The sequence below is a fragment of the Rhipicephalus microplus genome, unplaced genomic scaffold, assembly GCF_043290135.1.
Source record: "Rhipicephalus microplus isolate Deutch F79 unplaced genomic scaffold, USDA_Rmic scaffold_21, whole genome shotgun sequence".
NCBI classification, from domain to species: Eukaryota; Metazoa; Arthropoda; class Arachnida; order Ixodida; family Ixodidae; genus Rhipicephalus; species Rhipicephalus microplus.
This window is the reverse complement of record NW_027464594.1, coordinates 8,956,848-8,984,594: the sequence shown is the minus strand read 5'-3', so window position 1 is coordinate 8,984,594 and position 27,747 is coordinate 8,956,848. Positions and strand designations below refer to the sequence as shown.

Below are 27,747 nucleotides of genomic sequence, written 5' to 3'. Positions count from 1 at the left end.
ACGCATCTCTACAAATGTTCCTGGTAAAAGACGGCATCCTGTATCGCCGTAACATCGATCCATATGGCCATGACTTGCTCCTCGTCATACCAACACATCTTCGTGCGACTGTTCTCAACCGACTTCATGACGCTCCTTTGGCAGGCCACTTGGGCGTCTCTCGCACGTACGACCGTGTACGTCGTCGTTTCTTTTGGCTTGGTCTTGCCCGCTCTGTTCGACGCTACGTCGCCGCTTGTGAGCCCTGCCAGCGCCGCAAAAAGCCATCTTCCCTACCAGCTGGATTCCTTCAGCCGATCGACGTTCCCATTGAACCTTTTTTCGAGTTGGCCTCGCCCTGTTTGGTCCATTCCCAATCTCCAGCTCAGGCAACAAATGGATCGCTGTCGCCCCTGACTATGTGACACGGTACGCTATCACACGAGCACTTCCGACGAGTTGCGCAACCACTGTGGCGGACTTTCTGCAATGTGATATTATTTTAGCGCACGGAGCTCCACGCCAACTTCTCACTGACCAGGGCCGGACCTCTTTGTCAGCTGTCGTTGATTAAATCCTGCGCTCTTGCTCTGCCAAGCACAAGTTTGCCACTTCGCACCATCCGCAAATGAACGGTCTTACGGAGCGCTTCAACCGCACCATAACCGACATGCTTTCTAAATACGTAGCGGCCGACCACCAGAACTGGGACGTTCATTTGCCATTTGTGACGTTCGCATATGATTCGTCACGTCACGACACTGCCGGCTATTCACCATTCTATCTTCTATACGGCCGAGAACCCACCCTACCATTTGACACCTTGCTGCCCTCGGTCACTGAGTATGCCGGCGAAGCCATCGCGCGAGCCGACCACGCATGCTAACTCGCCCGCAGCCGCCTGCAGGCCTCACAGGAGCACCAGAGACAGCTCTACGATTCCCATCAAAGAAACGTGCATTTTTCACCGGGTTCCCTTGTCCTCCTCTGGTCCCTCACTCGGCGTGTAGGGCTTTCTGAAAAAACTGCTGTCACGCTACACTGGACCATACCGCGTCGTTCGCCAGGTGATTGACGTTACATACGAGATCGTTCCAGCCGATTCAACGTCATCATCGTCACCTTCGAGTGACATCGTGCACATAGCTCGACTCAAGCCTTATCACCCTCCTTCTACGGCATCCAAGTTGCTCAAGAACCAAGACGGTGCTTCTACTGCCGGGGGGTTATGATACACAACAGCCGGCACAGCCTGGCTGCAAGATAGAGAAAGACGACGTTGGTGGCTGGTTGTTGATGAACTGTCACCATCTTGTTCGCCAAGCACGGTGCATCGTACTCAATTTATTAAATAGGTTACCCGTAACATTATGAATGAAAGACCGAAATTTGATATTTGCGAAAGCACTCATCTCTCTTTAATACGTTTTATTTCAGACGTATATTCGTTATTCCACACCATCAAATTGAAGCATGTATTCAGTAATCAACATTGCAACACGATGAAGCTCAAGTTATTCGCATCATGGTGCATAGCACCTACACATCACAAGCATCTGCATGGCTCATCTCTAACGGTATTCTGCAGGTAGGAAAACTGCACAAATTTGCACTCAGAATACTGATCCACAAATCTACTAATGGAAAGCATGCGTTCGCCAAAATTACCAAAAGCCAGTATCCTCACTCTTTGTCTACCCATTTCGCTTGCAGCAATAGCTATTTATTACATAAACTCAAAACTAGTTGTGGTAAGTTCACTAGTGACGTCTCAGTCACACGCAGCTCTGCAACTAACTACCATATCATATTGAGAATCTATCATATCTACGCATTGAAATTCAACTGTCGATTTATTTGCACTGAGAAGGTTCATTTCATCATCACCACGTCTTCACCATTTTTATAATGAAACCATGTAAGTGTTGGTGCTCTTTTTTCACATTCTTTAGTTTGTGTGCACATTTAGCTGCGTTATAGATACTTCTAATACTCCTTCCATATGAGAGGCCCTATGTACAGCCAGTTGACTTGGAGACCTCCCTCTGCGGCTGTATAATCCCCATTTGTAACTGGCATTGGTGTGCAGAGTAAGCACGATAAAACAAATCTTTCGTTCCAAATAGCTACTTCCGCATTTCGAGTAGAGTGTGAGTGAGTAAGAATTTATTGGAAGGCAGAGAGGTCAGCCTGAGCTCGTTCGCTCTAGTTTGCTACTCTATACAAGGGATAAGAAAAGCAAGAAAGAAAGAGTGATGAAGGGTGATGATGGGGACAAGAAGGGGTGGTGCGTATGTACAATAGCCACTTAGCATAGCACCCTAAAGTCTAGTGTCTGGCCCAGCGCTTTTGATAACGTCTAAAACAGCCCTTATAGCAGTTTTTGACACTGTTTGGTCGTTCATTGCTGGCATGTGGCTTTCGCTTTCGAGTAGCATTTCGAGTAGCATTACAGAGCAGAGGAGCGAGTATTTACCAGTAAATAAACTTTATGGTAAAATATAATCTACGCACTTCAATTGGCAAAATACGTGCTGCCATTTCAGACAAGGGTTTAGGAAAGCTTTTTTGAAGCAGCTTCCACAAATACCAAAACGTGAAAACAGTGGTTAACACGCGCAGGCTCTGCGGTGCTCCCAAATATGTGCACGTGAGAAGAGTTGGCAGCTATATAACGATACTGAGCTGGTAGCTTTTCGGTCACTCAAACCGAAGCCACAGGCTACAGTCTTTGAACACTTGAGATACTGTGCTGTCATCGTGCATGCACGGTGGGCAATAAATGGCGAGTGGAAAGCCCAAAGCTAAAATGCTTAAAATACAATATCTACATCTATGGAGAAAATAAATATGACACTACAAGAATCATTTTTCTCTGACACCTTAACATGTCGAGAACAGATATCATACACCACGGTAAGTAATAAAACTAGCAGAAATAGTTTGTCGTTCATCCATTTTGTCGTTTGTTCCTAAAGTATTTTTCTTCTCCAATGTAACTCACCTGTGTTCATGGTGATCGCCTTTCCCTCGTCAGTTTGATAGAGCGCTGCGATAATTGATTCCCATTTTACCACTTGTCATAATATAGCAGCCGAAATGCTATAAGGCTAATCATAATTACCGAAAGACAAAATACGTTTCCAAATATTTTTGTAGGGCACTTGTGAGCTACTTCGTGGTACTTCACCACATGCGGGAAATTCAGTCCACTCAACAGTAACTATATTTGAGTTGGTGTATTCATGATTATAAGAAGCTACCCATAGTATTTGCATGGCGAGCATGCTTAAACTTATCTCATGTTTGGATAATGTTTAATGTTAAATTTGCTAAAGCTAAAATGACGACAACGTATATTTATGCTGATAAAAGTAGCGTTATAGAAGACTAAGCTGTTTTGTCCCGCGTATCTGACGACACAACAAACATAAGTGCGTTTGGAGAAAACTGAACTTTACTAAAATTTTGTCCATTGGATACGAAACCCGTTAGATCTGATGGTGTTAGTATTAGTCGGAACAGCGCACCACAGCTCGAGCACCTCATGCCTTTCCATCGAATACGAAACACAGAGCCGCACTGCTCGTCACCACTTACGCTTGTCAAGTGCACCTCACAAAAAAAGAAAAAATTTCTGTGTTCGCCTGCACACAGCTATGCAATGTCTTCCTTGTGGGGAAAGTTATTTACGTGTGTCAGGTACTAAACTGCTCGTGAGATACAGATCAGGCAGTGCGTTTGGTATATTCTCGCTTTCGTGTGGGGTATCAACGTGAATCAGTTTGCAGGAAGACTTAGTTTCTCCCTTCAGTGTCTGTTGGGATAATTCATTTGTGCATCAACTTACGCGTCGGTTTCTTTTTTACAAGACGGCGGATTGTTCCCACTTCTACACCGCGCCAAACCTTGGCTTTGGGTAACTACAGGTGAACCCAGAGAATGCGTTCTGGTTTTTGACGTGTATAGAACATATACTCAGGCCTACATGTCAAATTTGAGCATGATAATACAGTATTAAGAGTGTAGCAAAATAAGTTACTTCCCAATGTCATCTTTGTTTGGCGATGCGAGTACGGATATAAGCCGAGCTGTAGGAACCAAATAAAGTTGCAAAAAGATAAAAATGATAATAATAACGACATAATCCCTCCCCGGAGCAGTGGGAGTGTCGGATGACCAGCCCTGTCCTCGACATTCAGGAATGTCTGATCTCCTGAGCTTAATCTCCCCAATGCCTGATATTCTGAACACGTCCGGCAAATGTTCACTAGTTTTTTAGTCCCCAGGCTTACCTCATAAAAAGTGCTTAGGCGTCCACTTGATTTTTTAAGTGCTGCAATGGAGGTCGTAAGCCGAACAAGGTGCAAAAAGAGGCGTAATTTTTGTTTTGTTCAATGAAATTTTGCCGCGAGTTGTTATGAGCTAACTGGATGGTTCACTGTTTAATTGTTAAAACCAAATTGTTAATGACAGCTTTTCGAACAGTTGGCTCTTAAATACTGAGATAAAACAATTGCCGTCTACCAATGCGTTGCGCTACACAAACATGAGCTGCTCGAGCGTGGACTACTGGACGCAACAGCCTGTGTATTAGTGCAGTATATAATGTACTGTACAAGACAAACGCACTTGCTACGAGCCGCGCTTACCACCTCGTCGTTCCGGAAGACATGCGGGACGTTTTTCTATTCGCGTGTCATAACGAGCCGACATCTGGTCCCCTAGGCTACTCGCGAACACTCGCCAGGGTAAGCGAGACGTACTACCACCCCGGACTTTCGCCAAGCGTGAAGCAGTACGTCAAAGGCTGTTGTGAATGCCAGCGTCAGAAGCCGCCATCAAGCAAGCCGGCTGGATTACTTCTACCAATTGACCCCACTCTAGCGAGAAAGCCCAACCGGCGCACTTGGTAAGAGCCCGGTCGCTCAGGCTTCTATGAACATTCTCTAGACCCCGAAGATGCCGTAACAATGTGCTAGTGCTGCCCCAGCCACCATGCTCCAACCGACAACAGGCGCGGTGGTGGAGGCTTTACGCCTGGGCCTTTTTCTACCCTAGAACAGGGCAAACGTGGCTTCTCATCGGCGCGAATCGTCGCGTCGGGACTCACAGAGGCGTCACCGTGGCCGCGGTCACGTGGTCTGTCCTGCTTCGGGCGCTTACCCGAACGATTGCTTTCAAAAGTGTATTCTCTCTATATGTCTGTACTGAGAGGGAGTGCATCGTGTACGACAGTGTGCTACGCTCGAATGGACCTTCGCCGACAGAGTTTCGGGCGAAGGCACTGATGTGTCAAGACAGGTGGGAGAGTATGGCCAAAGAAAGGAGGAGGGAGATGAGGTGAGAAGGTGAGCAAGCTGGTATACAAAAGCACGCAGTGAACAAAAACATCGCACCAGCGTTAATAGTCATCACAACTTCAAGAAGTGTTGTTTCGATTATGCGTTAAAGTTACCGACGGCCACATAGCGCAAACGAGTGAAGCGTGGGAAGACGATGGATAGATGGATGGATGGATGGATGGATGGATGGATGGATGGATGGATGGATGGATGGATGGATGGATGGATGGATGGATGGATGGATGGATGGATGGATGGATGGATGGATGGATGGATGGATGGATGGATGGGTGGATGGATGGATGGATGGATGGATGGATGGATGGATGGATGGATGGATGGATGGATGGATGGATGGATGGATGGATGGATGGATGGATGGATATGGCTGTACATTTTAGATCTGGTGGTGGCTAGCGCCACCAAGCCGTAATACTTAATGAACCAAAAACTAGATTTATTTTTCTTTTAAATAGTAAGGTTGAGGATTCGTAGTTCGCAGTGAAGGGTTTAATTTTAACTCATGCCTTGACTTTAGCCACCAATCAGATAACCTCCTTCTAGTTAATTCTACCCACTTAAAGTCTATTTTGCCCTCACGGTTCATAAACCCCAGTGTTTTGAAAAACTCTGCGGCATCATCCTGAACTATAGGGTGAAGCCCTTTACAAAACACTATAACGTGTTCCGCAGTTTCTTCTTCCTCTCCACTCGGACTGCATACCGTGTCTACCCCTTCGTATTTGGCCCGATATGTCTTGGTTCGCAATACTCTCGTCCTGGCCTCAAACAGTAGAGAACTACCCCGAGTATTATCATAGATCCTTTTCTTGGCAATTTCAAGCTTAAAAGTTCGATAGATCTCTAGAGCGTACTTCTTAATCATGCCAATTCTCCACATATCGGTCTCGGCTTCCTTCACCTCCTTAACCGATAATTCTTTTTGGTTTGGCCCCTGCTGTTTTCCAAGTATTTACCAGTCAATTTTCTGGTTCGCTTCCGCCATTTTGTACTGACATTCTTCATGTACAAGTAGCTGAATACCTTCCTAGCCCAACGCTCCTCCCATATTTCTCTCAATCGCTACTCAAATTTTATCTTGCTGCTAGCTTCCCTGCCCTCAAATGATGTCCATCCCATATCACTTTGTACTCCCTGATTGATTTGGTGTATTCCCGTGAGCTCCTAAGGCAAGCCTACTTATTCCACGTTGCTTAATTTCTAATCTTGCTTGAACTTCTGATCTCATGCACAAGACCGCATTGCCGAATGTCAGACCAGGAACCATGACTCCTTTCCATATTCCTCTCACAACATCATACCTATTGGAATTCCACAGTGCCATGTTTTTCATTACCGCTGCATTTCTGTAACCTTTAGTCGACAAGTCGACACTAATACTTCGTGTTCCCTCAGGTACTCGGCCCCATTGCTTATCCATACGCCCAGATATTTGTATTTATCTGTTATCGCTAGCGTTACCTCCTGTATTCTAAGCTCACTACCTTCATTGTCAATAAAAATTATGACTGCTGATTTTTCTTTACTGAATCTGAAATCTAACCTATCTCCCTAATTACCGCACATGCCCACCAATATCTGCAAATCTTCCTTGTTGTCGGCCATTAGCACTATATCATCTGCGTACATCAATGCTGGTAGTGCCTGTTCAGTGAGTTTTCTTTGTTTGACGAAAGAGAGGTTGAAGCCCAGTCCAATTCCCTCTAATTTGGCCTCTAATCTTTGTAGGTACATCATGAATAATAAGGGTGACAGGGGACACCCCTGCCTTAAGCTCCCGTTTTACCTCTGCAGGCTTGGATACCTGTTTTTACCACTTTATAATTACCTTGTTACTTTTATAGATATCTTTTAAGAGATTAGTGATTACATCATCCACGCCTAGTGTGTCCAGTATTCCCCACAAATCCTCTTGAACCACGCTATCCTACGCTCCCTTGATATCCAAAAATGCTAGCCACAGGGGCCTGTGTTCTTTTTCTGCTATTTCAATGCACTGCGTCGCAGTGCATTTATGTAGCAGCAGGCGTCTGGAGACAGCAGACAGCAGACAGCAGGCGGCTGGAGCACCACCAAGAGAAAAAATGGCAAAAAAAACTACAAGACGGAAAGGAGAGGGAGTGATACTGCCTCCGTTAGTCCGCTCGACCGTGGTTACGCGAAGAACAGATACGTTTCCTAAGAACCGAGACGATATAAGGACAAAGATGTAGTAGACGCGTTGCTTATACATGTACCGTGCTTGTACTCAGCCAGGTTATTTTAAAAATAAAGCTTTATTGTCAAATTTGAGGCTTTGAATTACGCATGTATGAAGCTTGAAAAACAGCACGAGGACGAAAACGTGCTCTATTCTAAAAAAGACGTTATTCTACTCCCATTTCATTCTGGGCAAGATGCGCTTAATTCCATTCCAATTCCATTTCTTGAAACGTTGCCCCATTTTCATTGCGGGGCTGCGAGAATGCGGAATGACTCCGGAATAATTCCGATTCCTAAGTGGCAAATCCGCAACACTGGTCTATGAACCTTTCAATCGTAGGGACTGCGCTACATAGTCCAAACGGCATCATGTACGATTCATTTAGTCTATCCAGGGTGATAAAAGCCATCTTAGCATTTCCTTTGTCTGCTGGATGCACAAGTACATACCAGTTGCGTAAAATTAAATTGAAATATGAAAGTAGCAGGCCGAATGGAGGCAGTGTACTGTGTCCTCAGTGTGTCGAAGAGGATACACTTCAGTATCGGTGATGGAGTTAAGAGAGAGATAGTTCACACAGAACCGGCGAGTACCATCTTCCTTTTTGACAGGAATCACTGGAGCGGCCTATAAGTCGATGACTTTTGAATATACCCCTTCTGTAGCTTTTCCCGCAGTTGGTCGTCAATGATTTTGCGCTCAGACGGTGACACTCAGTGGAGCTTTTGTCGGATTGGCTGTACTGTCTCTTTCTTCATTACATGGATCGTATGAGGTATAGGATTCGAAGGCGATAGTTACTTATAGAAAAATGCAAAGCTGGCACGCATTTTAACAGAACGTCCAGTAGCGTATGGCGCTTGTAAGGGTTGAGTGCCTTGTCGATTATAGACAATATTTTTTAATCCTGTGAAGAAGCTTTGGCTTGGGCATCACCTGAAGCTTTACTGAGGGTAGCTAAAGTCGACAGAGAGCATGCGCTGGATAAGACAGACTTCAGGCCTCCTGGAAGAATGACAGACTCTACCGAACTGTTTACTTGCCATAGAACAAAATATCCTTTATCGATTTACACAATTCAATGGGGCACAAATATGTTATCAGTGCAGCTTAGTGAAAAAGACTCCACCATTGCGTCAGACGTGGTCGTACTAACTTCAATGCGTGAAGAACATACAGGAACGCGCCCTGCAGAAGATACCGGGGCAAAGGTATCTTCAATGACTCGGTGCACCCCGTGTTCTCCATCTGGATTCACCAGGTTGCCAATGACAACGTCACACATGTACATCTCCCCATTTATGCAACTGACAGTGGCGCCACACATTCTAAGGAAATCAATGCCCGTGATCATGACGTGTGTGCTTCTTGAATAACCAATTTTGATGCGAACACTTAATTATTCAACGGCATATCCACATTACAAGCACCAGTTGAAAAAAAGCGAGTGGCCTTTGACACCTCAAACGATAAAATTTGTCGCCTTTTCTGACAAAAACACCATGTTGCATCCTAAACTGTGTTTAAAAGTCGCACTTATGATGGAAACAGCAGCACCAGTGTCCATCAAGGTCATTGTATGCACACCGTCAACAAAGATTGCACTTTGTTGGCCCGACCGTAGCATTCCAATTTTCGATAGAGGCAGAAATGCTTGAGGAGGAGGAGGAGGAAGAGAAGTAGAAAGGAGGGGGAAAGGATAGAGTGTTTAACCACCGCGTGTTTTCATTTACGTGCCCGTTGAAGAAAACGAGGTGGCTGCGATTTTCGGAAGCCTCCACTACGGCGTGTCTCATAATAATGTTGTGGTATTGAGAAGCTGAATCCCGACAATTACTAATATCATGCACTTTGCTCTTCAACCTAAACACCAGCGAAGGTACCTTTTTTTAGCCGGTCACCAGTGATCTATCCCCCATCAGCCATATTGTCTAGATTCACTCATATGGTGACGGTGAGCGGCGACGGATACCCATGCAGTCAAGGAGCTGCAGGTAGTGCCACACTTCGATCGGAAACAGGAGAGTGGTTACGCAAGTGTACATGCCGGGAGCTGCGACCGGGTTTTGATTGAGTGGACCAGTGTCCCCCGAAAAGTTGGAACTCCAGACTGCTAAGTCAATGGTGGCGACCTTCAGCCGCGTGGTACTCGCGAACGATATCAGTTTCTTGATATGTTACCAGTCACAGAGCAGCGGTAAGCACCTGGGAGCAGGGCAAAGTCGTCGCTGCTCTTCCAAGTGTTCAGGCCCACTGGCACGCCCACAAGAAATTGTGTAAGTGTGACGTTTGACAAAATCACTAATTGGCCTGCGTTATGCAAGTTCGGAACGGAAGCGTGAAGGGTACTGCGATCGTTGGTAAACAGCGTGACTTGACTGCTGAACACGCCATGATCCTGCAAGATCAACTGCGTTGACGAATGCAAGCTGCAGGACAGCCTCAAGCTGCAGGGTAGCCATGTGTTGTGGGAAATAGGAACGAGAGTTGGCAACTATTTCACGTGTCATTACGAATGTCGCGACAACTCTTCCCGCACAGTCTGGCAGACGGTTGCCGAAATCTTGACAGTAGATGTGGATTCCACAATAATGACTCAGGTGAAATATTTGCTACATGACCGAGCTTCGGGGATATTCTGCGGTAGTTCAATACTTACAACGTATGACAGTTCCGTGTAACGCCATGCACTGAGGTGAGATTTTCTCTGATGATATGAAATTTATACACAACTTCTACAATGCCTTTCATCCAGTGCCCAACCTGGCCTTCTCGAGACATGCTGGAATATTCTCACCTACACAGCCTCAAAATTCCTTCTGTATGTGCAGTGTAGGTCTCACAGGATAGCTGAGTCTTTGTGCGAGAGAGCGCTTCATTTTTCTTGCTAAGATACTTAAACACTTCTTGATCTTCCCAGGAGCTTTCAAAGCTCCTGCACAACACAAGCGGAAGGGGTAGCTATTGCCCTGACTGCTTCTGACCATCGATCATCTGAGACTCACGTGGGGCATGTGGAAATTAGGAAGCTGGTTGGATCATACCACTAGCGGAAAGAATTTTGCAGAACTATAGCAACCGCGGAATCAACCCTACCTCTCGTTGCCTAGTCTGGACTCCAGGCCACCAGGGCCTAATGGGGAATTAAGCCACAAACACGACGGCCCGAGCACTCCTTCATCGGACATCTCGCTTACATCCTGAGTGCCTGCAACCCGAAGGCGGATATCTGCTGACATTCAAAGATATAACGACCAATTAAAGGGATCATCATCGTCAATACCCACTTCCTGCAAAGGTGCTGGGTAAGGCTAATGGACGCATCTTGCTGAGACTTTTCCCCAATACTTTATTGTGCTCAGCAATCATGCAACATTTCGATTCCTTCTTCACTCGCAAGTGCCGATACTCTGGGCAGGTGGCTGAACCTACCACTTCGTTTGGACTTGCCAGCTTAACTCAGCTCTTCCCCCAACCCTAAACCAACCAGAGAGGAGTGGGAGGGGACCTTACTGGGTTGCTCGTATCTTCAAGCCCAAAGGGCCCTGGTCCAGAGGACTAGAATAGCCAGTGTCACCAATGGAGTCCCGGAATAAGGACTCCACCCACTCTAAAGCCTCTAAAGGGCTGCACCTCTCCTCCTATTTTTTCAATAAATATTTTCACTCCCTCACTTGATCTTTTCAACAAAATATTTCAATGTAATCAGTATTTATTACTCTTCTCATACCCTGCAAGTGCTATGTCAGTTTGGTGGGAGATAACGCGTAGTTGGGGTAGGTGGCATCCCAATTGTTGAAGTGGCTTACCCGCTTACATCGCTAGAGCCAGTCATACAGGTCTTCACTGGCCTATTCTGAGAAGGGGCTTGGCTCCTTTTGGCGTGGCTAAGTAGTGCTGGGCGCATGTTCCCGAGTGTCTTCGTCGTGGACCAAGAAACAGGCAGGCCAGCGAGGTGACGACATCGGTGAACACTGAAACGTAGTGGTTTCATCTTTGGTTGTCTTACCCCGCTTTTTCGCTGTTTTTTTACATACACAGCAGACTTTTTGGGGTTTAATTGCAGAAGCATCGGGCAGTGAGCTTTAACCAAATCAAGTTGCTTAGACGTCGTTTTTCATAATGAGTATGATTATGATGATGCCTCCCCTATGGCTCTTAACCACTCAGGGGGAACGGCCGAGAATTGGTGATGTAAACTTTTAGGCCTTTCAAGTGATAAATATTTCTAACAAAGAGAGAATCGAGCGTACTTAAAAACAGAAAGAGTGCAATATTTACTGCAATAATGCAGTAGTGCAATAATAATTTGACATTCTAATCAGAAAGTATAGCCTATATCTTAAATGTATAATGTCACGGCTAAAGGCCGGGCAGAAAGACAGAGGACGACGAAGTGATAATCGTGGACAGCAACCATGGTTCCTCCGAAGAAGACGACGTCGAAACGACTGCTCTTGTTTTGATTGATTGATTGATTGATTGATTGATTGATTGATTAGAACTTTATTTTGGTCCTGAGAAGACGCTGGGAGACCTCCTGCCGTCAAGAAAGCCCATGAAGGGGTGGTCAAGCCGAGCTGGACGACCCGTTCACGGGCATTATGGACGGCCAGGGTTTGATCCTTTAGTTCGGGGCTGCGTAAGAGCGCAGCCGATCTGTCCTCGCTGAGGGCGGGGCCGGTGGCTTCACATTCCCACAACACATGGTTGAACGTTGCTATCAGTCCACAAGCGGGGCAATCCGCACTTGGTTACCGTTCAGGGTAGATGGCATGAAGAACCGCGGGGTTAGGATACGCACTGGCTTGCAATAGTGTAAGGCTGACTGCCTGCGCCCTGCACAAGGCAGGGTGTGGGAGAGGGAATACCCTTCTTGACAGATAGAATTGCTTTGTTATTTTGTTGAACGTAATTAAGTAAGGGTTCCCAGCGAGTCAGAGGGACAGCGGAGGAGGCGCGTTTTGTTCGATTAATACAGACCTTGTTTTTCTTGGTCGCACCATCGTCCTCTATCCTGTTTTTTTCACGTCGCAATTATGATGGAGGTGCTGGACTTCTTCAACTGATGCTTAGGACACATCCGCGCCCTGGAACATCGAATTTGCCACCGCCACGCGTTCTTTCAGTGGATACGTCTGTCCACCACAACAGTTGCCGACAGCGAGGCTTTACTCCCGAGGTCATCCCCCTCGAACTTCTCCAGCAATGCACCATGCCTGGAGAAATGGATACTCGAGAGCCTTTACAAATTACTGTTCATCAGCCTCAAATTCCCGAGATTTTCCACGGTGCGGTCTATGAAGACATTGAGGACTGGTTAGCCCAGTATGAGCGAGTCGCCAAGGCTAACCGCTGGCTCACTGAACAAAAGCTATCTCACGTCTACTCTGCTTTGGCAGACAGCACTCGTACGTGGTACGAGAACCACTACTCAACGCTGCTTTCGTTGAATGAATTTCGGCAGCGAATTCTTGAGACATTCGCAAACACCGACCACCGCTATTGTGCTCTGCAGCTCATCGAGCTACGCATAAAAAACCGAATGAGAGCGTCGCCATGATTGCGGAGCACATGACCCGCCTATTTTGGCGGGCTGACCCCGATATGCCTGAAGGTAAACTCCGACATTTGATGAGGGGCGTCAAAGAAGAGCTGTTTGCTGGTCTCCTACGTAACCCGCGAACAAGCGTAGCGGAATTTGTCAAGGAGGCTACGACAACCTACCGAGCACTGCAGCAACGGCGCTGATACCACGACCAGCCAAACAACACATCTGTTAGCCTCTCTGCTTTGACTGCCGACGGTGAGTGTTCTTTGCGTGAGCTCATTCGTGAAGTCGTTTGTAAGGAAATCTGAAACCACCTTGTGACTCCGCAAGAACACACCGTGGCTTGCAATGCAGAGTGCACAAAGAACTCCGCCAGGCATTTTCGTTGCCCGAATCGCCCTCAGACCAGCCGTCTGTAAGCTACGCATCGGCCGTTCGTCGACCCACTCCAGTGACGTAGAACTTGTCACCACTGGCTTATCGCGACGTACGCCAAGGGCCTTACAACAAGTCGTGGGCCCCAGCTTCCAATCCGCTGATGCCGAATCCAGTCTAAGGTGCCTATGTGAACGTCGTTGAAGTGCACTCCACCGACATCTGCGTCTTGGTCGCAAAGGATTCCCACCAGTCGACCATTCATCCATATGACGGACTTGTGGTGCACCATCCACCGACGACGACCTTGCTTCCATTGCGGAGAAGCCAGCCATGTTGTCCGGATTTGCCCATACCATGGCCGTAAACATCAGAACTTTCTACAAGCCTCCCCTCGTGCTTATTTAGATAACCGCTGTAACAGCAGTGCAGGCCCGCAAGCTCAGCCACACGATGTCTTGTATCGTCGACCCCGCTCTCCTTCACCGGCACCTAACTCGCCGCAGCAGCATAATTACGCCGAGGTGTTCCGGGACAGATCCCATAGTCCTCGTTGGGGAATCCAAAGGCAGCGACCTTTGGAGGGAAGGTTGTCGCCCATCGAGATGCTACCACACCCCCAACATCTTCACTACGACGGGATACGACGGATGATACCACGGATCGTATGATGGACGATACCAAGGACAATACGACGTCATCGATGTCAACGGAAATCGTAAACACCAATCTAGACATTTTGTATTGACGGACTACCCGGAAACAGTGTTGGTAGATACTGGTGAAGACTTCTCTATTATCAACCGTAAGCTCGCCGACTGCCTAAGGAAAGTCAGAACAATTAGGACGGGCCCGAACATAAGAACCGCAGGGGATCAATTTGTGATGCCAACGGGCAAAAGTACCGCTCTAATTAATATCGGCAGTGCAGATTTCGTCGCCACTTTCGTAATTTTACCGGAGTGCTGCAAAGACCTGATTTTGGGCATAGAATTCCTGCGTGAATAACATTCCTGAGAGATAAGTTACGTTTTGTATGGCCCCAGGTGAAGTTTCGGATGGGCCCTGTAAAGAACAGCAACGTAAACCTTTTCCCGTCTTCTACGACGACGTGGCCATCCCACCGCGGTCGAGTACACTCGTGGCTCTGACGTGTGACACGTCAAGCAATTCTGAAAACAGAGGCGAATAAATTTCAACACTGCTATTCAGCCATGGTTTATCTATCGCAAGAGGCGCCGTGAGCATAAAATGCTGACACACGCATGTCCTTCTTACGAACTTCAGCTCTGAACACCCGCATCTAATGAGGGGCATGGCAGTCGCGTACACGGAAGAGCTCGTTGACATGACAGACTGCCTAACTCTTGAGAAAGATAATTCGACTGATCTGCCCCCCGTACCTCTATCTGTTGATATTGGCCAAAGTTTGCTGCCGGCGCAGAAGCAAAGTATCTTGCAGCTTATTAACCGGTTTGAAGATTGTTGCTCTTTGACGTCCAAGGTCTGTAAACGACACTGAAGAAACTTCGAATTATAACAGACGACACGACCATACCAACCAGGCAAAACCCGTACCGGGTAGCTCCGTGGAAACATGAAGCCATAGAAAACCATGTGCGACAGATGCTTGAAGATGACGTTATTGAGCCGTCGAAAAGCCCTTGGGCTTCACCGCTTGTATGAGTGGAGAAAAAAGACGGCACCTTACGTTTCTTCGTGGATCGCCGCAAGCTTATTCGGGTGACAAAATAGATGTTTACCCACTTCCACGTATCGACAATTCACTCGATCGACTATGGCATGCGAGTTATTTCTCGTCAGTGTATCTAATGAGTGGGTATTCGCAGATAAAATTCGATGAAAGAGACCGGGAGAAAACAGCTTTCGTAACACCTCATGGTCTTTTTTGAATTTAAAATACTTCCCTTTGGCTTGTGCTCAGCACCGGCAACGTTTCAGCGCCTAATGGACACTATACTAATAGGCCTTAAGTGGCAGACGTGCTTAGTGTATTTCGATGACGTCATCGTATCTTATGCCACATTCAACGAACACGTCAGGCGACTGCACTCAGTATTTCAAGCTATCCGTTCCACCGGAATAACACTTAAGTAGCAAAAGTGCCACTTCGGCTTCGAAGAGTTTCTGTTCCTGGGGCATCTTGTCAGCACTGAAGGTGTGCGTCCTGACCCTAAAAAAATAGCTGCCGTTACGAATTTTAAGCGCCAACTGAAAAAAGGCAGTCAGATGATTTTTAGAACTATGTGCTTACTACCGACGCTTCATTGAGAAATTCTCGCGTATTGCCCCACCATTGACCCGCCTTACCAGAGAAGACGTCACATTTGTATGGAATGACGACCAGCAAAAATTATTTGACGAGCTGCGGCGACGCCTTCAGAAGCCACCAGTCTTCACACACTTTTACGATGACGCCTTGACGATAGTGCACACCGACGCCAGCAATGTCGGTTCAGGAGCTGTGCTCATGTAGGGGCAGGATGGCACCGAACCAGTAATAGCTTACGCGAGCAGACCACTTTCACGTGCGGAAGAATGTTATTCCACTACACAAAAAGAGTGCCTTGCGGTGATGTTGGCGGTTATAAAATTCCGCCCATATCCGTATGGCCATCCTTTTAATGTTGTCAGTGACCATCACTCCCTTTGTTGGCTGACAAACTTAAAAAGACCCTTTTGGACGGTTGGCGCGCTGGAGCCTGAAGTTTCAAGAATTTGATATGGTGGTGGTTTTCAGATCGGGGAAGTGACATTCAGACGCTGATTGCCTTTCTCGTGCGCCATACGAACCTGCGACGACAGACGATGACGATACAGGCTTTGTCGGAGTTGTAAACACGGCTACTGCCCCACAGCTGCAACGAGACGACACGGAACTAGAACCCACAATTCGTTTTATGGAGGGTTGCACTTCAGCTGTACCCAGACTGTTTGCGAGAGGACTTTCGTCATCTTGCTCGCGCAACGACATCCTGTATAAGATGAACTTTACGCCACACAGAAACGACTACTGACTCGTCGTCCCAACATCTCTAAGGAGCGAAGTATTACAGGCATGCCACGATGAACCAACATCCGGCCACTTGGGTTGCACGCGTACGCTGTGCAGAGTGGGGAAAAAATATTACTGGCCAAGACTGACGGCGACCCTTCAACACTATGTTCGGACGTGCCTTGATTACCAGCGCAGAAAAGTGCCACCCGTCAAATCAGCAGGCCTCCACTATCCTATTGACGTGCCTGTTACTCCATTCGCTCAAGTCGGAATGGATCTTTTGGGCCCATTTACAACCTCATCGGCAGGTCGCAGGTGGATTATAGTAGCCACTGGCTACCTCACTCATTACGCGCAAACCAAGGCTCTGGAGAGGAGCAGGGCAAGTAAAGCAGCCTGACTTTTTGTAAAGAATAGGGTGCTGAGGCATGGCAATCCGTCAGTGGTAATAACTGACAGTGGAACTGCATTCGAAGCCGAACCATTACAGACAGCTTCAAGACTTAGTGGCACATCCCACCGGCAAACAACGGCGTATCATGCGCTAGCGAATGGTCTTACGGAGCGTCTCAACAAGACACTGCAAATATGCTTTATTGTACATCAATGTGGAGCACAAAAACTGGGACGAGATCTCGCCGTATGTCACGTTCGCCTATAACACGGCTCTTCAAGAAACAACAAAAACAACGCCATTCCACCTTCTTCATGGTCCTTAAGTCACCACTATGCTCGATGCTATGCTGCCCCATGAGTGCGAAGACGCCAAAATGGATGATGAATATATAACCCAGCTTGCCGAAGTAGCCCGACCACTTGCTCGTTTACGTATTAGTCGCCAGCCCGACTACGATTCAAGACGGTACAACCTTCGTCACCGACCAGTCTCATACAAGCCAGGAGAGAAAGCTTAAATATGGCTTAAATATGGCTTTTTCCATTCGGCGCAGTGGCCTCTCAGAAATTCTGTTACGACGGTACTTTGGGCTCTCAAACGTTCTACGACGTCTCAGTGACAGTTTTATGAGGTTGTTCCTGATACTGAGCACTCCTTAGGGCGTCAAAGATATTCTCCAGGCGTTCTGCACGTGGTTCGGATGAAGTCTTATTTCTTTGAATGGATTCATGCGTTTCCTACGAGTACAAACCACTTTGATTATAAAGCATCGGGACGATACTTTCTTGAATGGGAGGCTAGTGTCACGACTAAAGGCTGGGCAGAAAGACAGAGGACGATGAAGTGATGAGCATGGACATTAACCACGGTTCCTCCAAGCGAGATAACGTCGAAGCGGCTGCTCTCTTTTTTTTGTTCTGTTAATACACATCTTATTTTCCCTGGTTGCATCGTCGTGCTTTATCCTGTCCTTTTCACGTCGTAACACTATTACGATAATTTCGAAAACGCTAAAAATTTGTCTTCAATTTCTTCATTTCTCCCATAATAACACATATAGAAGTAAGAATTTCGAGGCACATTAGTCTTCATTCATGAAGATAATTGCAAATGGCATCAAATGAACTCCTGTCGCTGTAGTCCAAAGCCGAAGCACCATAGGTAAGTAGACTGTGAATGGTGGAATATGTTAGTGAATGGGATGACAAGGAGCCGTTTTAGGGGCGAAGCTCTTTAAGGCGTGGGTCAGTCGTCTCCGATGTGCGTAGTACGTACCAACTCGTTTGAGAATTCACTGCTAGGTGACAGTTGTTCGTGGAATGCATCAATGCAGATGTCATAGAACACATGGCGTCTGTGTAGTTTCATAATGAACAAGCAAAAGAAAATCCTGTACATACGCTAGGGGGCGCTTTCATTTTACGGGCGAACATGAACATTGTTTATACTAAATGAAGGAAACAAACTCAAAAATTATCAAGCAAGTATTTAGACAACAGCAGAATACCAAGCCAAAAGAAAACTTCGGTTAAGAAGAAGGTGAAGGAAAGAGAGAGCGACATGTGGAAGCGGGAAATGCTTACGAAATCATCACTGGAGACCCACCCAACTTTCAAGCAGGAAATTGCAAAAGAAAAGACATACGATAATTTTAGGGGTAGTTCTCTGCGGTTCGAGGCAAGAACGGGAGTATCACGTGCCAGGAAGTACTGAGCCAAATACGAAGGCGCAGACACGTTAGGTAGTGCATGGGGAGAGGAGGAGTAAACGGCTGAACATTTGATAATGTTCTTTGACGTTCTGCCCCCTATAGCTCAAGATAATGGCGCAGAATTTCTCAAACCATCGGGATTTAGAGACAGTGAGGTCAAAATAGATTTTAAATAGGTAGAAATAACCAGGACGAGGCTAGCTGATCGCTGGCTACAATCAAGGCGCGAGTGAGATTCAATTCTTCAACTCGTAGTGATAGTACTTAACCTTACGGCTAGGTGACGTGAGCCGCCACCTGATTTAAAGGGCACAGCCGGATATATCCATCTACGCATTCATCGATCCAAAGCTCTTTATGCCGTGGGTCGGGCGTCCGCGATGTATGTAGTAGGTGTCGTCGTCGAAGTAGTAGTAGGTCGCCACCTCTCGTTCAGTACTTGTATTTACCGCCAGATGGCGTTACTTCTATATGATGAATACATGATTAAAAGATGCGAGATGGCTGTACTTGGAGTGTTCACTAGATGGACGGACGGACGAACGCACAGGCGGACACAGACAAGCAGACGGGCGGGTGGACGGACAGAAAGACAGATGCACGGACTGACGCACAGACGGACGAGCGCACGGGAGGATGGATGAACGCAGAGGCGGAAGGACAGACGCACGAACGAACGCAGGGGCGGACGTGTGAACGAACGGACGCAAGGACGGAAAGATGCATGAATGAACAAATGAAAGGACGCATGGATGGCCGAACGGATGCACGAAAGAACGCATGGACGGACGCATGGACGGATGAAATGACGGATGCACGAACAGACGGGCGGATACACAGACGCACGGAAGCCTGGACGGACAAATAAACGCTTCGCCCCACTCATTATCATTCGTTTCATGAATTTGCTGTGATTTTTTAGCAATCTCTAATGGTGACATGAGAAAAAATATTTTTCTATTGATTACCTTTGTGAAGAAAAGCTACACAGGGGAGATATAATCAGTCCAGTCCTGTGTGAATGTATATATAATGGAGGCACACGACATTGGAACCCATTTAGCATGACTTTCAGTTGTCTAGTGTGACACCCCGCAGTTTTCTATTCAAATTTTAACAGTGTATATTCTGTTCATGATAATATTGGGCCTCTGGCATCAGAACTGAATAAAAATTGTGTACATCTTGTCATCGTTACAATGGACACAACCGGAAGGACAGAAAGTATTGGTCCATTCCATGCCACGCGAGCTAATGAGTCCGCCATTTCGTTTTTCCAATCCACAACAGCCGGGTACCCATAATAACATTAAGAGCTTCAGCCGTGGAGCAACTATAGCGTCTAAATCAGGCATCTGATTTAGATGAAGCTGTAAACGATGCACATAAGCACAAGGAGCCTATAATTATTATAGCAGTATTGGTGTTCAAAGTTATTTTACGTAGTGCTACAATGTTTGCCAATAGTTAAGCTTAAACAATAGGTGTGAAGTGAGTAGCGTTAGTGAAAATGACCACCCAAGTGAAGGACCATCTCTGCCTTTTAGTCTATTACTGAAGCACCAGTGACTTTGCTATATTTGTTTCCACGTGTGCAAGATAATCATGCAAGTGGCCACTATTTAGAACTCTGTATGAATACAATTTAGGCTTATATAGGGAAATCTCATATTCGCTGATAAGATTTTGATTTGGCATATTTGCTGCTGATACATCTCAAATTTGCATGTTTATCCTATTTAGTTGCTTCTCAACAAAATATTAATCTGTGGTGTGCGAAACCATGGCAAATGAGCAAGAGAATGTATGTCTGGGCCGTTGATGAGTACATATTCTGATCATCTTAACGAATAGCTATAAAAATTTTAGATATGTCTGAACCCTCAGGATACGGAATCGGCAACGCAATGTTGGTAAGCACGCTTCCTGATACAGAAAATTATTGGCAACAAACTTAGGAAGCCCTATACACGGTCGCAGGGCTTCACAATCAAGCATAATCAAATGCTTAAGGTTGTAAGCAGGGTCATCTGAGAAGAATACACACCCTAATTCTAGTATTCGACGCATGTGCATTTTGTGGATAATCACGATGGTGTTGTTACATTGATCATATCTATAGCGTCTGCTGGTCAATGACGTATCAAATCTAAGGCATGTTGTGCCTTACATGCCATACTCTGTATGTGAGGAGTACAAATAAATTGTCACTATAAATCATTCTCCCTTTTTTTAAACTGTTGAACTTGGATGCTAGAGATTTTAACTATAATATGGTCTTTCGTTTATAACAAATTTTAATTGAGATAGAATCGTTTAGCGGAAATACAAACATTGCGCTTTTATTTACATTTAGCGACATGCATATTGTCTCTAACCACACCTCTAGCAAATTCTAGTCCTTCTGCAGTTTTTTATATAAAAAATGTCAGTGTCTGCTGCGAACAAGGCAATGTTTTCAGCATACAGGTATACTTGCTCATGCTGGCAGTGGGGGATTGAACTCGTTAGAGTGTTGATCAATATTTGAGTCAAGACGGCCTCTGGGGGAACTCCGCAATTTTGTTTGAAATTTGGCGAAACGCAGCCATCCCTAAACCAACAAAACTCTTAACCGAGTTGCGCGAAAAAAATTGAACTACAAAAGGAAGACATCTGGACACAGCCCACCAATTAAGATGAATTAATAATGAGTTATGATGAATTACCAACTGGCCCAGCAGTCCGTGCTTCTCAAATAATACTCTCTTATTTTCGAACATTTCCTCAGTCACGTGAAAATGTACTGTAGGAAATTGCGGCTTAGACAGATCACCAACAGCACCGAGCATTTCACCCTGTCAAATGCTTTGGCTATGGCTAAAGCCACTAGAGCAACATGTTGCCTTCTTTCGCGAGGAAGTTGGATGTGTCTTTCCAAATCAGTGTGAGCACACCATATCGGACTGTGTTCTTTGAAGTTAATTTGATTATGACTTAATTTTCTTCTGCCATCCAGCTTGTGATTTTTTAAGGAGCACCCTCTCAACGAACTTTAACATATTATAAGTAACAGAAACAGGTCTTATATTTTATTTATGTTATAGCCTACACGTTATTTTTTCTGTATCTGGAATATCGTTGCTAATTTCCGATTGTATGGATTCCATGCGTAGCTTAACAAATAAGTTTCTATCTTTCAAAAACAACCTGGTGTTTTTTGAAATATAATTTCCGTCATGGTAGCTGTATTTACGTCTCGACTGAGAGCTGATGAGGGCAAACTTCGAACAACCTGAGCTAATTCTTCCGATGTAACAGTTTCTTTCACTCCACTCGCTTCTTCTACCACATCCTATTCGGCACATATGCTACGTAATAGCTGTCACTCTGCACATAGCAGCACATATGCTGTCACTCTGCAACATAAAGTCACGTAACACCTGCATGCAATGATTGCCGTATGATTTCTTGTCGATAAGTTGAGTGACTACCACAACCTCAGTTGAGCGTTATTAAACGTCAGCCAGCAGCTAATATAACATCAATTCTCCGATCCCTTCTGGTACTGCACATGCGTTGAAGAATTTTTTTTCGCCATTCTGCAACGCAGCTTACTCAGCACTCACCGACCCCCTCGAGGAATGCTAAGATATACGTTCATTGTACTCTTGCACTTTTCTTTTTCACTGCAGTTCTGTAGTGTGACGAACGTACAGTGTCGTGCTGCAGCCCTAGTCAGGTGATTCATAACCTCGTTCTTAGTCTCCTGCACCGCAACAGTCATGTATGTTAAGACATGAAGAAACTTTTAAAAAACAAGTACGTGTTAGGCACTCAGATAATTATACACTGAAATAGCGGATTAGTTATGTGTTTAGCCTTGTGTGCGTGCAAATTTAACAGTGGTTATGGCTAGTATAAAAATACTAATGTTATATTTCGACACCCATCGTTAGCCGTCTTGTCACAAGTCACTCAACATTCCCGCGTGCCTTAGAGTAACATATATGCCTCTCCGAGACCACATCGGTACGCGTAATCAAAGACGTCATCGTATTGTGGATACAACTTCTATCGACGTAGCGCGCTAATTTGACAAGAAAAGGTGGCTATAACTGGTTGAGTACACGTGCAGGAGAAAGCTGCGAAGCGCTTCGTGAGCGAGAGAGATGTACGAACCTTCGTTTTCAAAAGCTGGGATACCTTGACGCACGGCGGAGCCATGAGCACCAGAGGCAGCTGTGAGGTAAGTGCTCGAGCGGAGCTCGTTCGACGATTAGAATTAGCCTTGCTGCGAAGTAACATGACGAATATATAACGCTTGCAAACCAAAATTCATACACCACCCAATTTTTGTCTAAGAACAAAATGTGCTACAAGAAGAAAACTTCAGCTGAAGATGAAATCAACATAGACGTTTGAAACAGGTATTTGAGGCGACAACTTTGCGAAATTTACAGGCATAGCGTAAGCTACGCTAACATAAAATAATTATAAATGAACGTCGTCAGAAAAAGCTCTTCATAGGATGATCTTGATTATACTAGAGTTGATTGATATTTGGGGTTTAACGTCCCAAAACCACTATATGATTATGAGAGACGCCGTAGTGGAGGGCTCCGGAAATTTCGACCACCTATACTAGAGTTCAATACAATGGGAACGCATTTATTAATGCAAAGGCGTTGGACCCCTCATCAGCCGCGACAATTGACCAACGGTGGCGTCTACACAAGTGGCGCAAAATATTATCATCACATTATGGCGTCACAACAAGCCATATTCTTGACGTCACAAATTGCCACGTGACGTCTCCCGATGGTGCCATCGAGTGACACCAACGTTCAGTCAATCGTGGGGCGATACCGGAGTCAGTTCGTTAAGCTTCCAATTACTTCGACCTTGGAGGCAATGCGTTGCCTCCAAGATCATTGTAAAGAAAGCCCACGAAACGCGAAAAAAAAACCCTGTCATAGACCGCGAGCGCACTGCTATAGTGCTGCTATAGACATTCTTTACAACACGGAAAAAATAACAGCGCTACACGTATTCTAAAGGAAACAATTTTGTCGGTAGTTTCTGAAAGTGCTCTACATCTCAGTGTTCATATTTTTGGTTTCCAGCCTATAAATTGAAAATAGGTTTTAAAAATATTAATTAGTTAGTATGGGGAGAAATAAAAACTAGCCCGAGTACCTACAGGCTAGTGCGAGTAGTACGCGTTTGGTTCAATTCGCTATTTAAGTGTCTTTCATTTTGAAATTCTTGGCTCAAGTTATGTGGGACACCCCACATATGAGTTCCAGATGCGGAACTTCCTAGTTTCACGCTCTGTGTTCTCCCAGCTAGCTTTCGAAAGGGTCATGAATCACTTTAACAAATTTGTCCTGCTACATCTTATTTTTGACAAAGTTGGAGAATCCTGTTCCTTGGTCCCAGTGTTTTGAGCGTCATGGCTTCATTGAATATGCCAAACCAAGCATCTCAAAAGTTTCTTGTCTTCGAATCGAGAATTCGTTTCATTTACAATTTTTCAAGCGAAGTGTTCACGTGAAACGAGTTTTTCAGATCGCAGGTAACGATGCACTTCCTGTGCTGAAGGCTTCTCGTCCGACACGACGCCTCGTTCGAAAGGTCTGGAATGGCGATGAAACGAAGATACAGGAGAGGACGAAGTTCTGCACCAACTTTCGTCTCGACTGAAAAGATGCAGCTTCAACAATGCCACTCTCGCGCTTTCATTTTTCTCGAACGTATTCACAGACGTTATACATGACAGCTGGGTCTCGGCAAATTGCGTCATTTTCCAAAACTTACGCCAGTCACGCTGTCGACGCGCTTACCTGCTTTATGGAGATTGCAGACCTTCAATCGCCACAATCTTCATACGATTTCATAAGGTTTCTTTTTTTTCTTTCAAAAGGCGCAGTGAAATAAATCAATTGATCACTTCATTCCCCCTCCTTCTGCAGTTATATATGTTTTCGCAGCGCGGGTAGCTATCAGCGCTCCTCAGCAGACGACTTAAAACACTTGGTAGCAACAAATACGAGATAATGCTAGGATCAAAGCTTACAACGCACACTCTCTGCGCATGACAAATCCTAGGAGTTGCGTCAGATTAACAAGCTAAGAATAATATTTCGTCACTAACAAGAATTTCATGTCAACGAAAGTGTTATTTGCGGAATTCTACCGGCGTCACTGGGCTTGCAGTTTACTATCGATCTTTGTTCACTTATTTTTTCGTAATCAGAGATATTACATTTAACTTTCTTATAATAAATACACGCGTGCTAGAGTTTCTTTGAAGGACACTGACACAAAAATAGGTCTTGGCTAGATTCTTAGCAACATTCCATGATGCGAATGCAGGCCGTGAACAAACAATACGAACATCTAACAAAGAGGGCGTCGCATTCGAGCCTACACATAACGAAAAATAGTGATGCTCAATGCCTTTCAGCACCGGGTAAAAATACAGTGCATGGCACATTCTTTGTTTTAGGGGACCCTGACACGCAGAATCACCTACTCAAATGAGGGACAAGATCTAAGGCTAGCTGAAACCAGTCGAGTTTCCCTCGCAGATGCCTTCATTGTCTCGCTGCCAAACAACTAAATTGATCATGTTTTGTAGAGGCTAAAAGCCGAACAGGCGCGCCGCAAGTCTAGAACTCCACATTCAAACACAAAGAATGCTGCACAAGCGAAAGCAATGATCTGCATGCAGGAAATATTAGCAGTTAATGACATTGTTGAACGACAGCGTAGGGATACTAAAGTGCCTTTGAAGCAGACAACCGTGTCGTATGAGCAAGGCGCACTCGTATGCTGGGAATTAGGGCTGGACACGTGGTCGTTAAGGAGAGTGCCAGTGGAGCAGCAATCACTATGTCTCGCAAAGCTCCATTCACAGACGTGCCAAGGTTTCCCCGTTAGAGGCGTCTCTTTCGTTGGTTAGCTATGCATTTAGATTCAGCTGCAACCACTTGACATATAGAAAGAAGAACTAGGCAAAGTTTCACCCCATTCGACCCTTGCATTCCAGAGCACTTTCATGAACACCAGATGGCCGAAATTTCCAGGGCCCTTCACTATGGCGTCTTTCATAAGCATATGAATATTTTGGGACGTAAAGCCTTGGATAATATTATATGCAAACAGATCATACGCTTTACAGTTTTCGAAAACAAAAATGACGATATTGCGATGACGCCCTTCACACAACTGCCTCCCTTATAATTCTGACTTTCTAGGAATTAGGGTGAAAGAAAATTTGGCAGATCTCACCTACATTGGCAGTGTTGACTGCCAGGGTAGGTGAGATCTATGGCTGTGTTGTAATATGACTGTGTTGTAATTTTTGCTCGAAGGACACATTACGAAATGAGGAAAATAAACGCACGTCTATTGTTGCGTAACGATGCCAACAGTAATATGGGTATAACAAAACCAGCTGCGGTAAGCTTATATGTAGCGCTTGTACCAGCGAGGCTGGCAGTCTTAAACAGTGCTAGATAAAAGAGCTTCAATGAATGCTGCTTCACTACGATTCTTGTTGACCAGATGTGTCGGCTGTATCATATAGGAGAACACACGTACTTTTATAAGGTTAAATAGCTGGCAGTGCAATGACAATTGACGTTTTATAAATATTACGATGTACTTCCAGACCAGGTTCGATACCTGGCGTGGCTCTGTGGTAGAATACTTCACTCTCCCGCAGAAAGAGGGGGGGGGGTTAGATTTTTACTTAAATGATCATATTGAATTTATGCGTTCGTTTCGTCAACGCTGCCGATGCCAGCTTTTAGGGTTGAGCACTTTATGCCCGACACAGTTGGCGACCATCACGCCCCCACTCCCAAACTGAAAGTGAACACACGCAAAACTGAAAACGAGGACATATGATTAAATAACCGACTATATGTGTACAATATTCAACTATACGACAGCACAATACATGATTCCTTGCACCTTTCTTTTCTTTGTTCATCCACAAATATGACCATCCGTACGTGCGTCTGTCCATCCATCGATTCATCCATCCATTCTTGTGTCGGTCTGTTTGTGTGTGAGGGCGCCCTACCGTCCGTGTATCCATGCATACATCCACCTGTCCCTCGAGGCATCTATCCGCACGCCCGGTCGTCCATCTGTCCGTTTATAATGGTGAGCAACTTCGACGCAAACATTATGGACCTTAGAACATATAGGTTCGCTCACTCGCCGTCACGCACTTCATGCAAATGCTTGATTTTTCTCAACGCTCTCGAAATAAAATTACCAGTGTTTGTTCGCGCCGTCTTTTAGTTGATATATAGTGTCAATCACCTTAAGTGCATAGCACTTAACTACTGTTTATCCCAGCCTTACGAGACGGCTGTTACATAGGGCTAGGATCATTACGTCTAATTGAAAAGCAGTTGCTAGATCTGGCGTGGTTCTGTGGTAGAATACCTGGTTGTCATGCAGAACACTGGGGTTCGATTCCTGCTGGGACCCTGATACTTTTTTATTTTTGCTCGTTGGGTCAATGCCGCCGGTGACAGCTTTTTCTTAATGCTCACGCGTTAAAGTTACCGAAGACTGTAGTCACTGTTAATGTTTCAGTATAAACTGTCACTCACCTGTGCCACAAGTGTCCGCATACCCTTGGCACTTACCCTCCCACGGGTATGTGCCACTGTCTGGCGGAAAGTGTTTGATGACGTACGTGGCAGGATCGTGACATTATTCATGTCGCTAGATAGATAGATAGATAGATAGATAGATAGATAGATAGATAGATAGATAGATAGATAGATAGATAGATAGATAGATAGATAGATAGATAGATAGATAGATAGATAGATAGATAGATAGATAGATAGATAGATAGATAGATAGATAGATAGATAGATAGATAGATAGATAGATAGATAGATAGATAGATAGATAGATAGATAGATAGATAGATAGATAGATACCAGGTTTCAGCATGGATATTCTCTTTGGGAAGATTCTACCGTTTGCGAAGTTTCGTATCACTGTCTGTGCGAATAATACGTGCGTTTGTGTTTCTGCTATGGCTAATGCTATAGCTATTCTCTCAGCGGTTTCAACGTGAGGCATACCCATGATAGCGCTCTTCAAACAGCTTTCCTATTAGGTCATCGCCA

General features: G+C 45.4%; 1 protein-coding gene across 3 annotated transcripts in view; it reads left to right on the top strand.

The window, feature by feature from the left end:
- The first annotated feature begins 22,338 nt into the window (after positions 1 to 22,338).
- Positions 22,339 to 27,747, top strand: part of LOC119170334 (uncharacterized) — a 55,067-nt gene continuing 49,658 nt past the window's right edge. For 2 of the 3 annotated variants that reach the window (XM_075883794.1, XM_037421476.2), the window contains exon 1: positions 22,339 to 22,829. Coding sequence is in view for 1 of the 3 variants with exons in the window: in XM_037421476.2 (XP_037277373.2) it covers positions 22,806 to 22,829 (24 nt within the window). In the remaining 2 variants the exon portion in view is untranslated. The remainder of the gene's footprint in view (positions 22,830 to 27,747) is intronic. The other variant, XM_075883793.1, reaches the window with a different exon arrangement.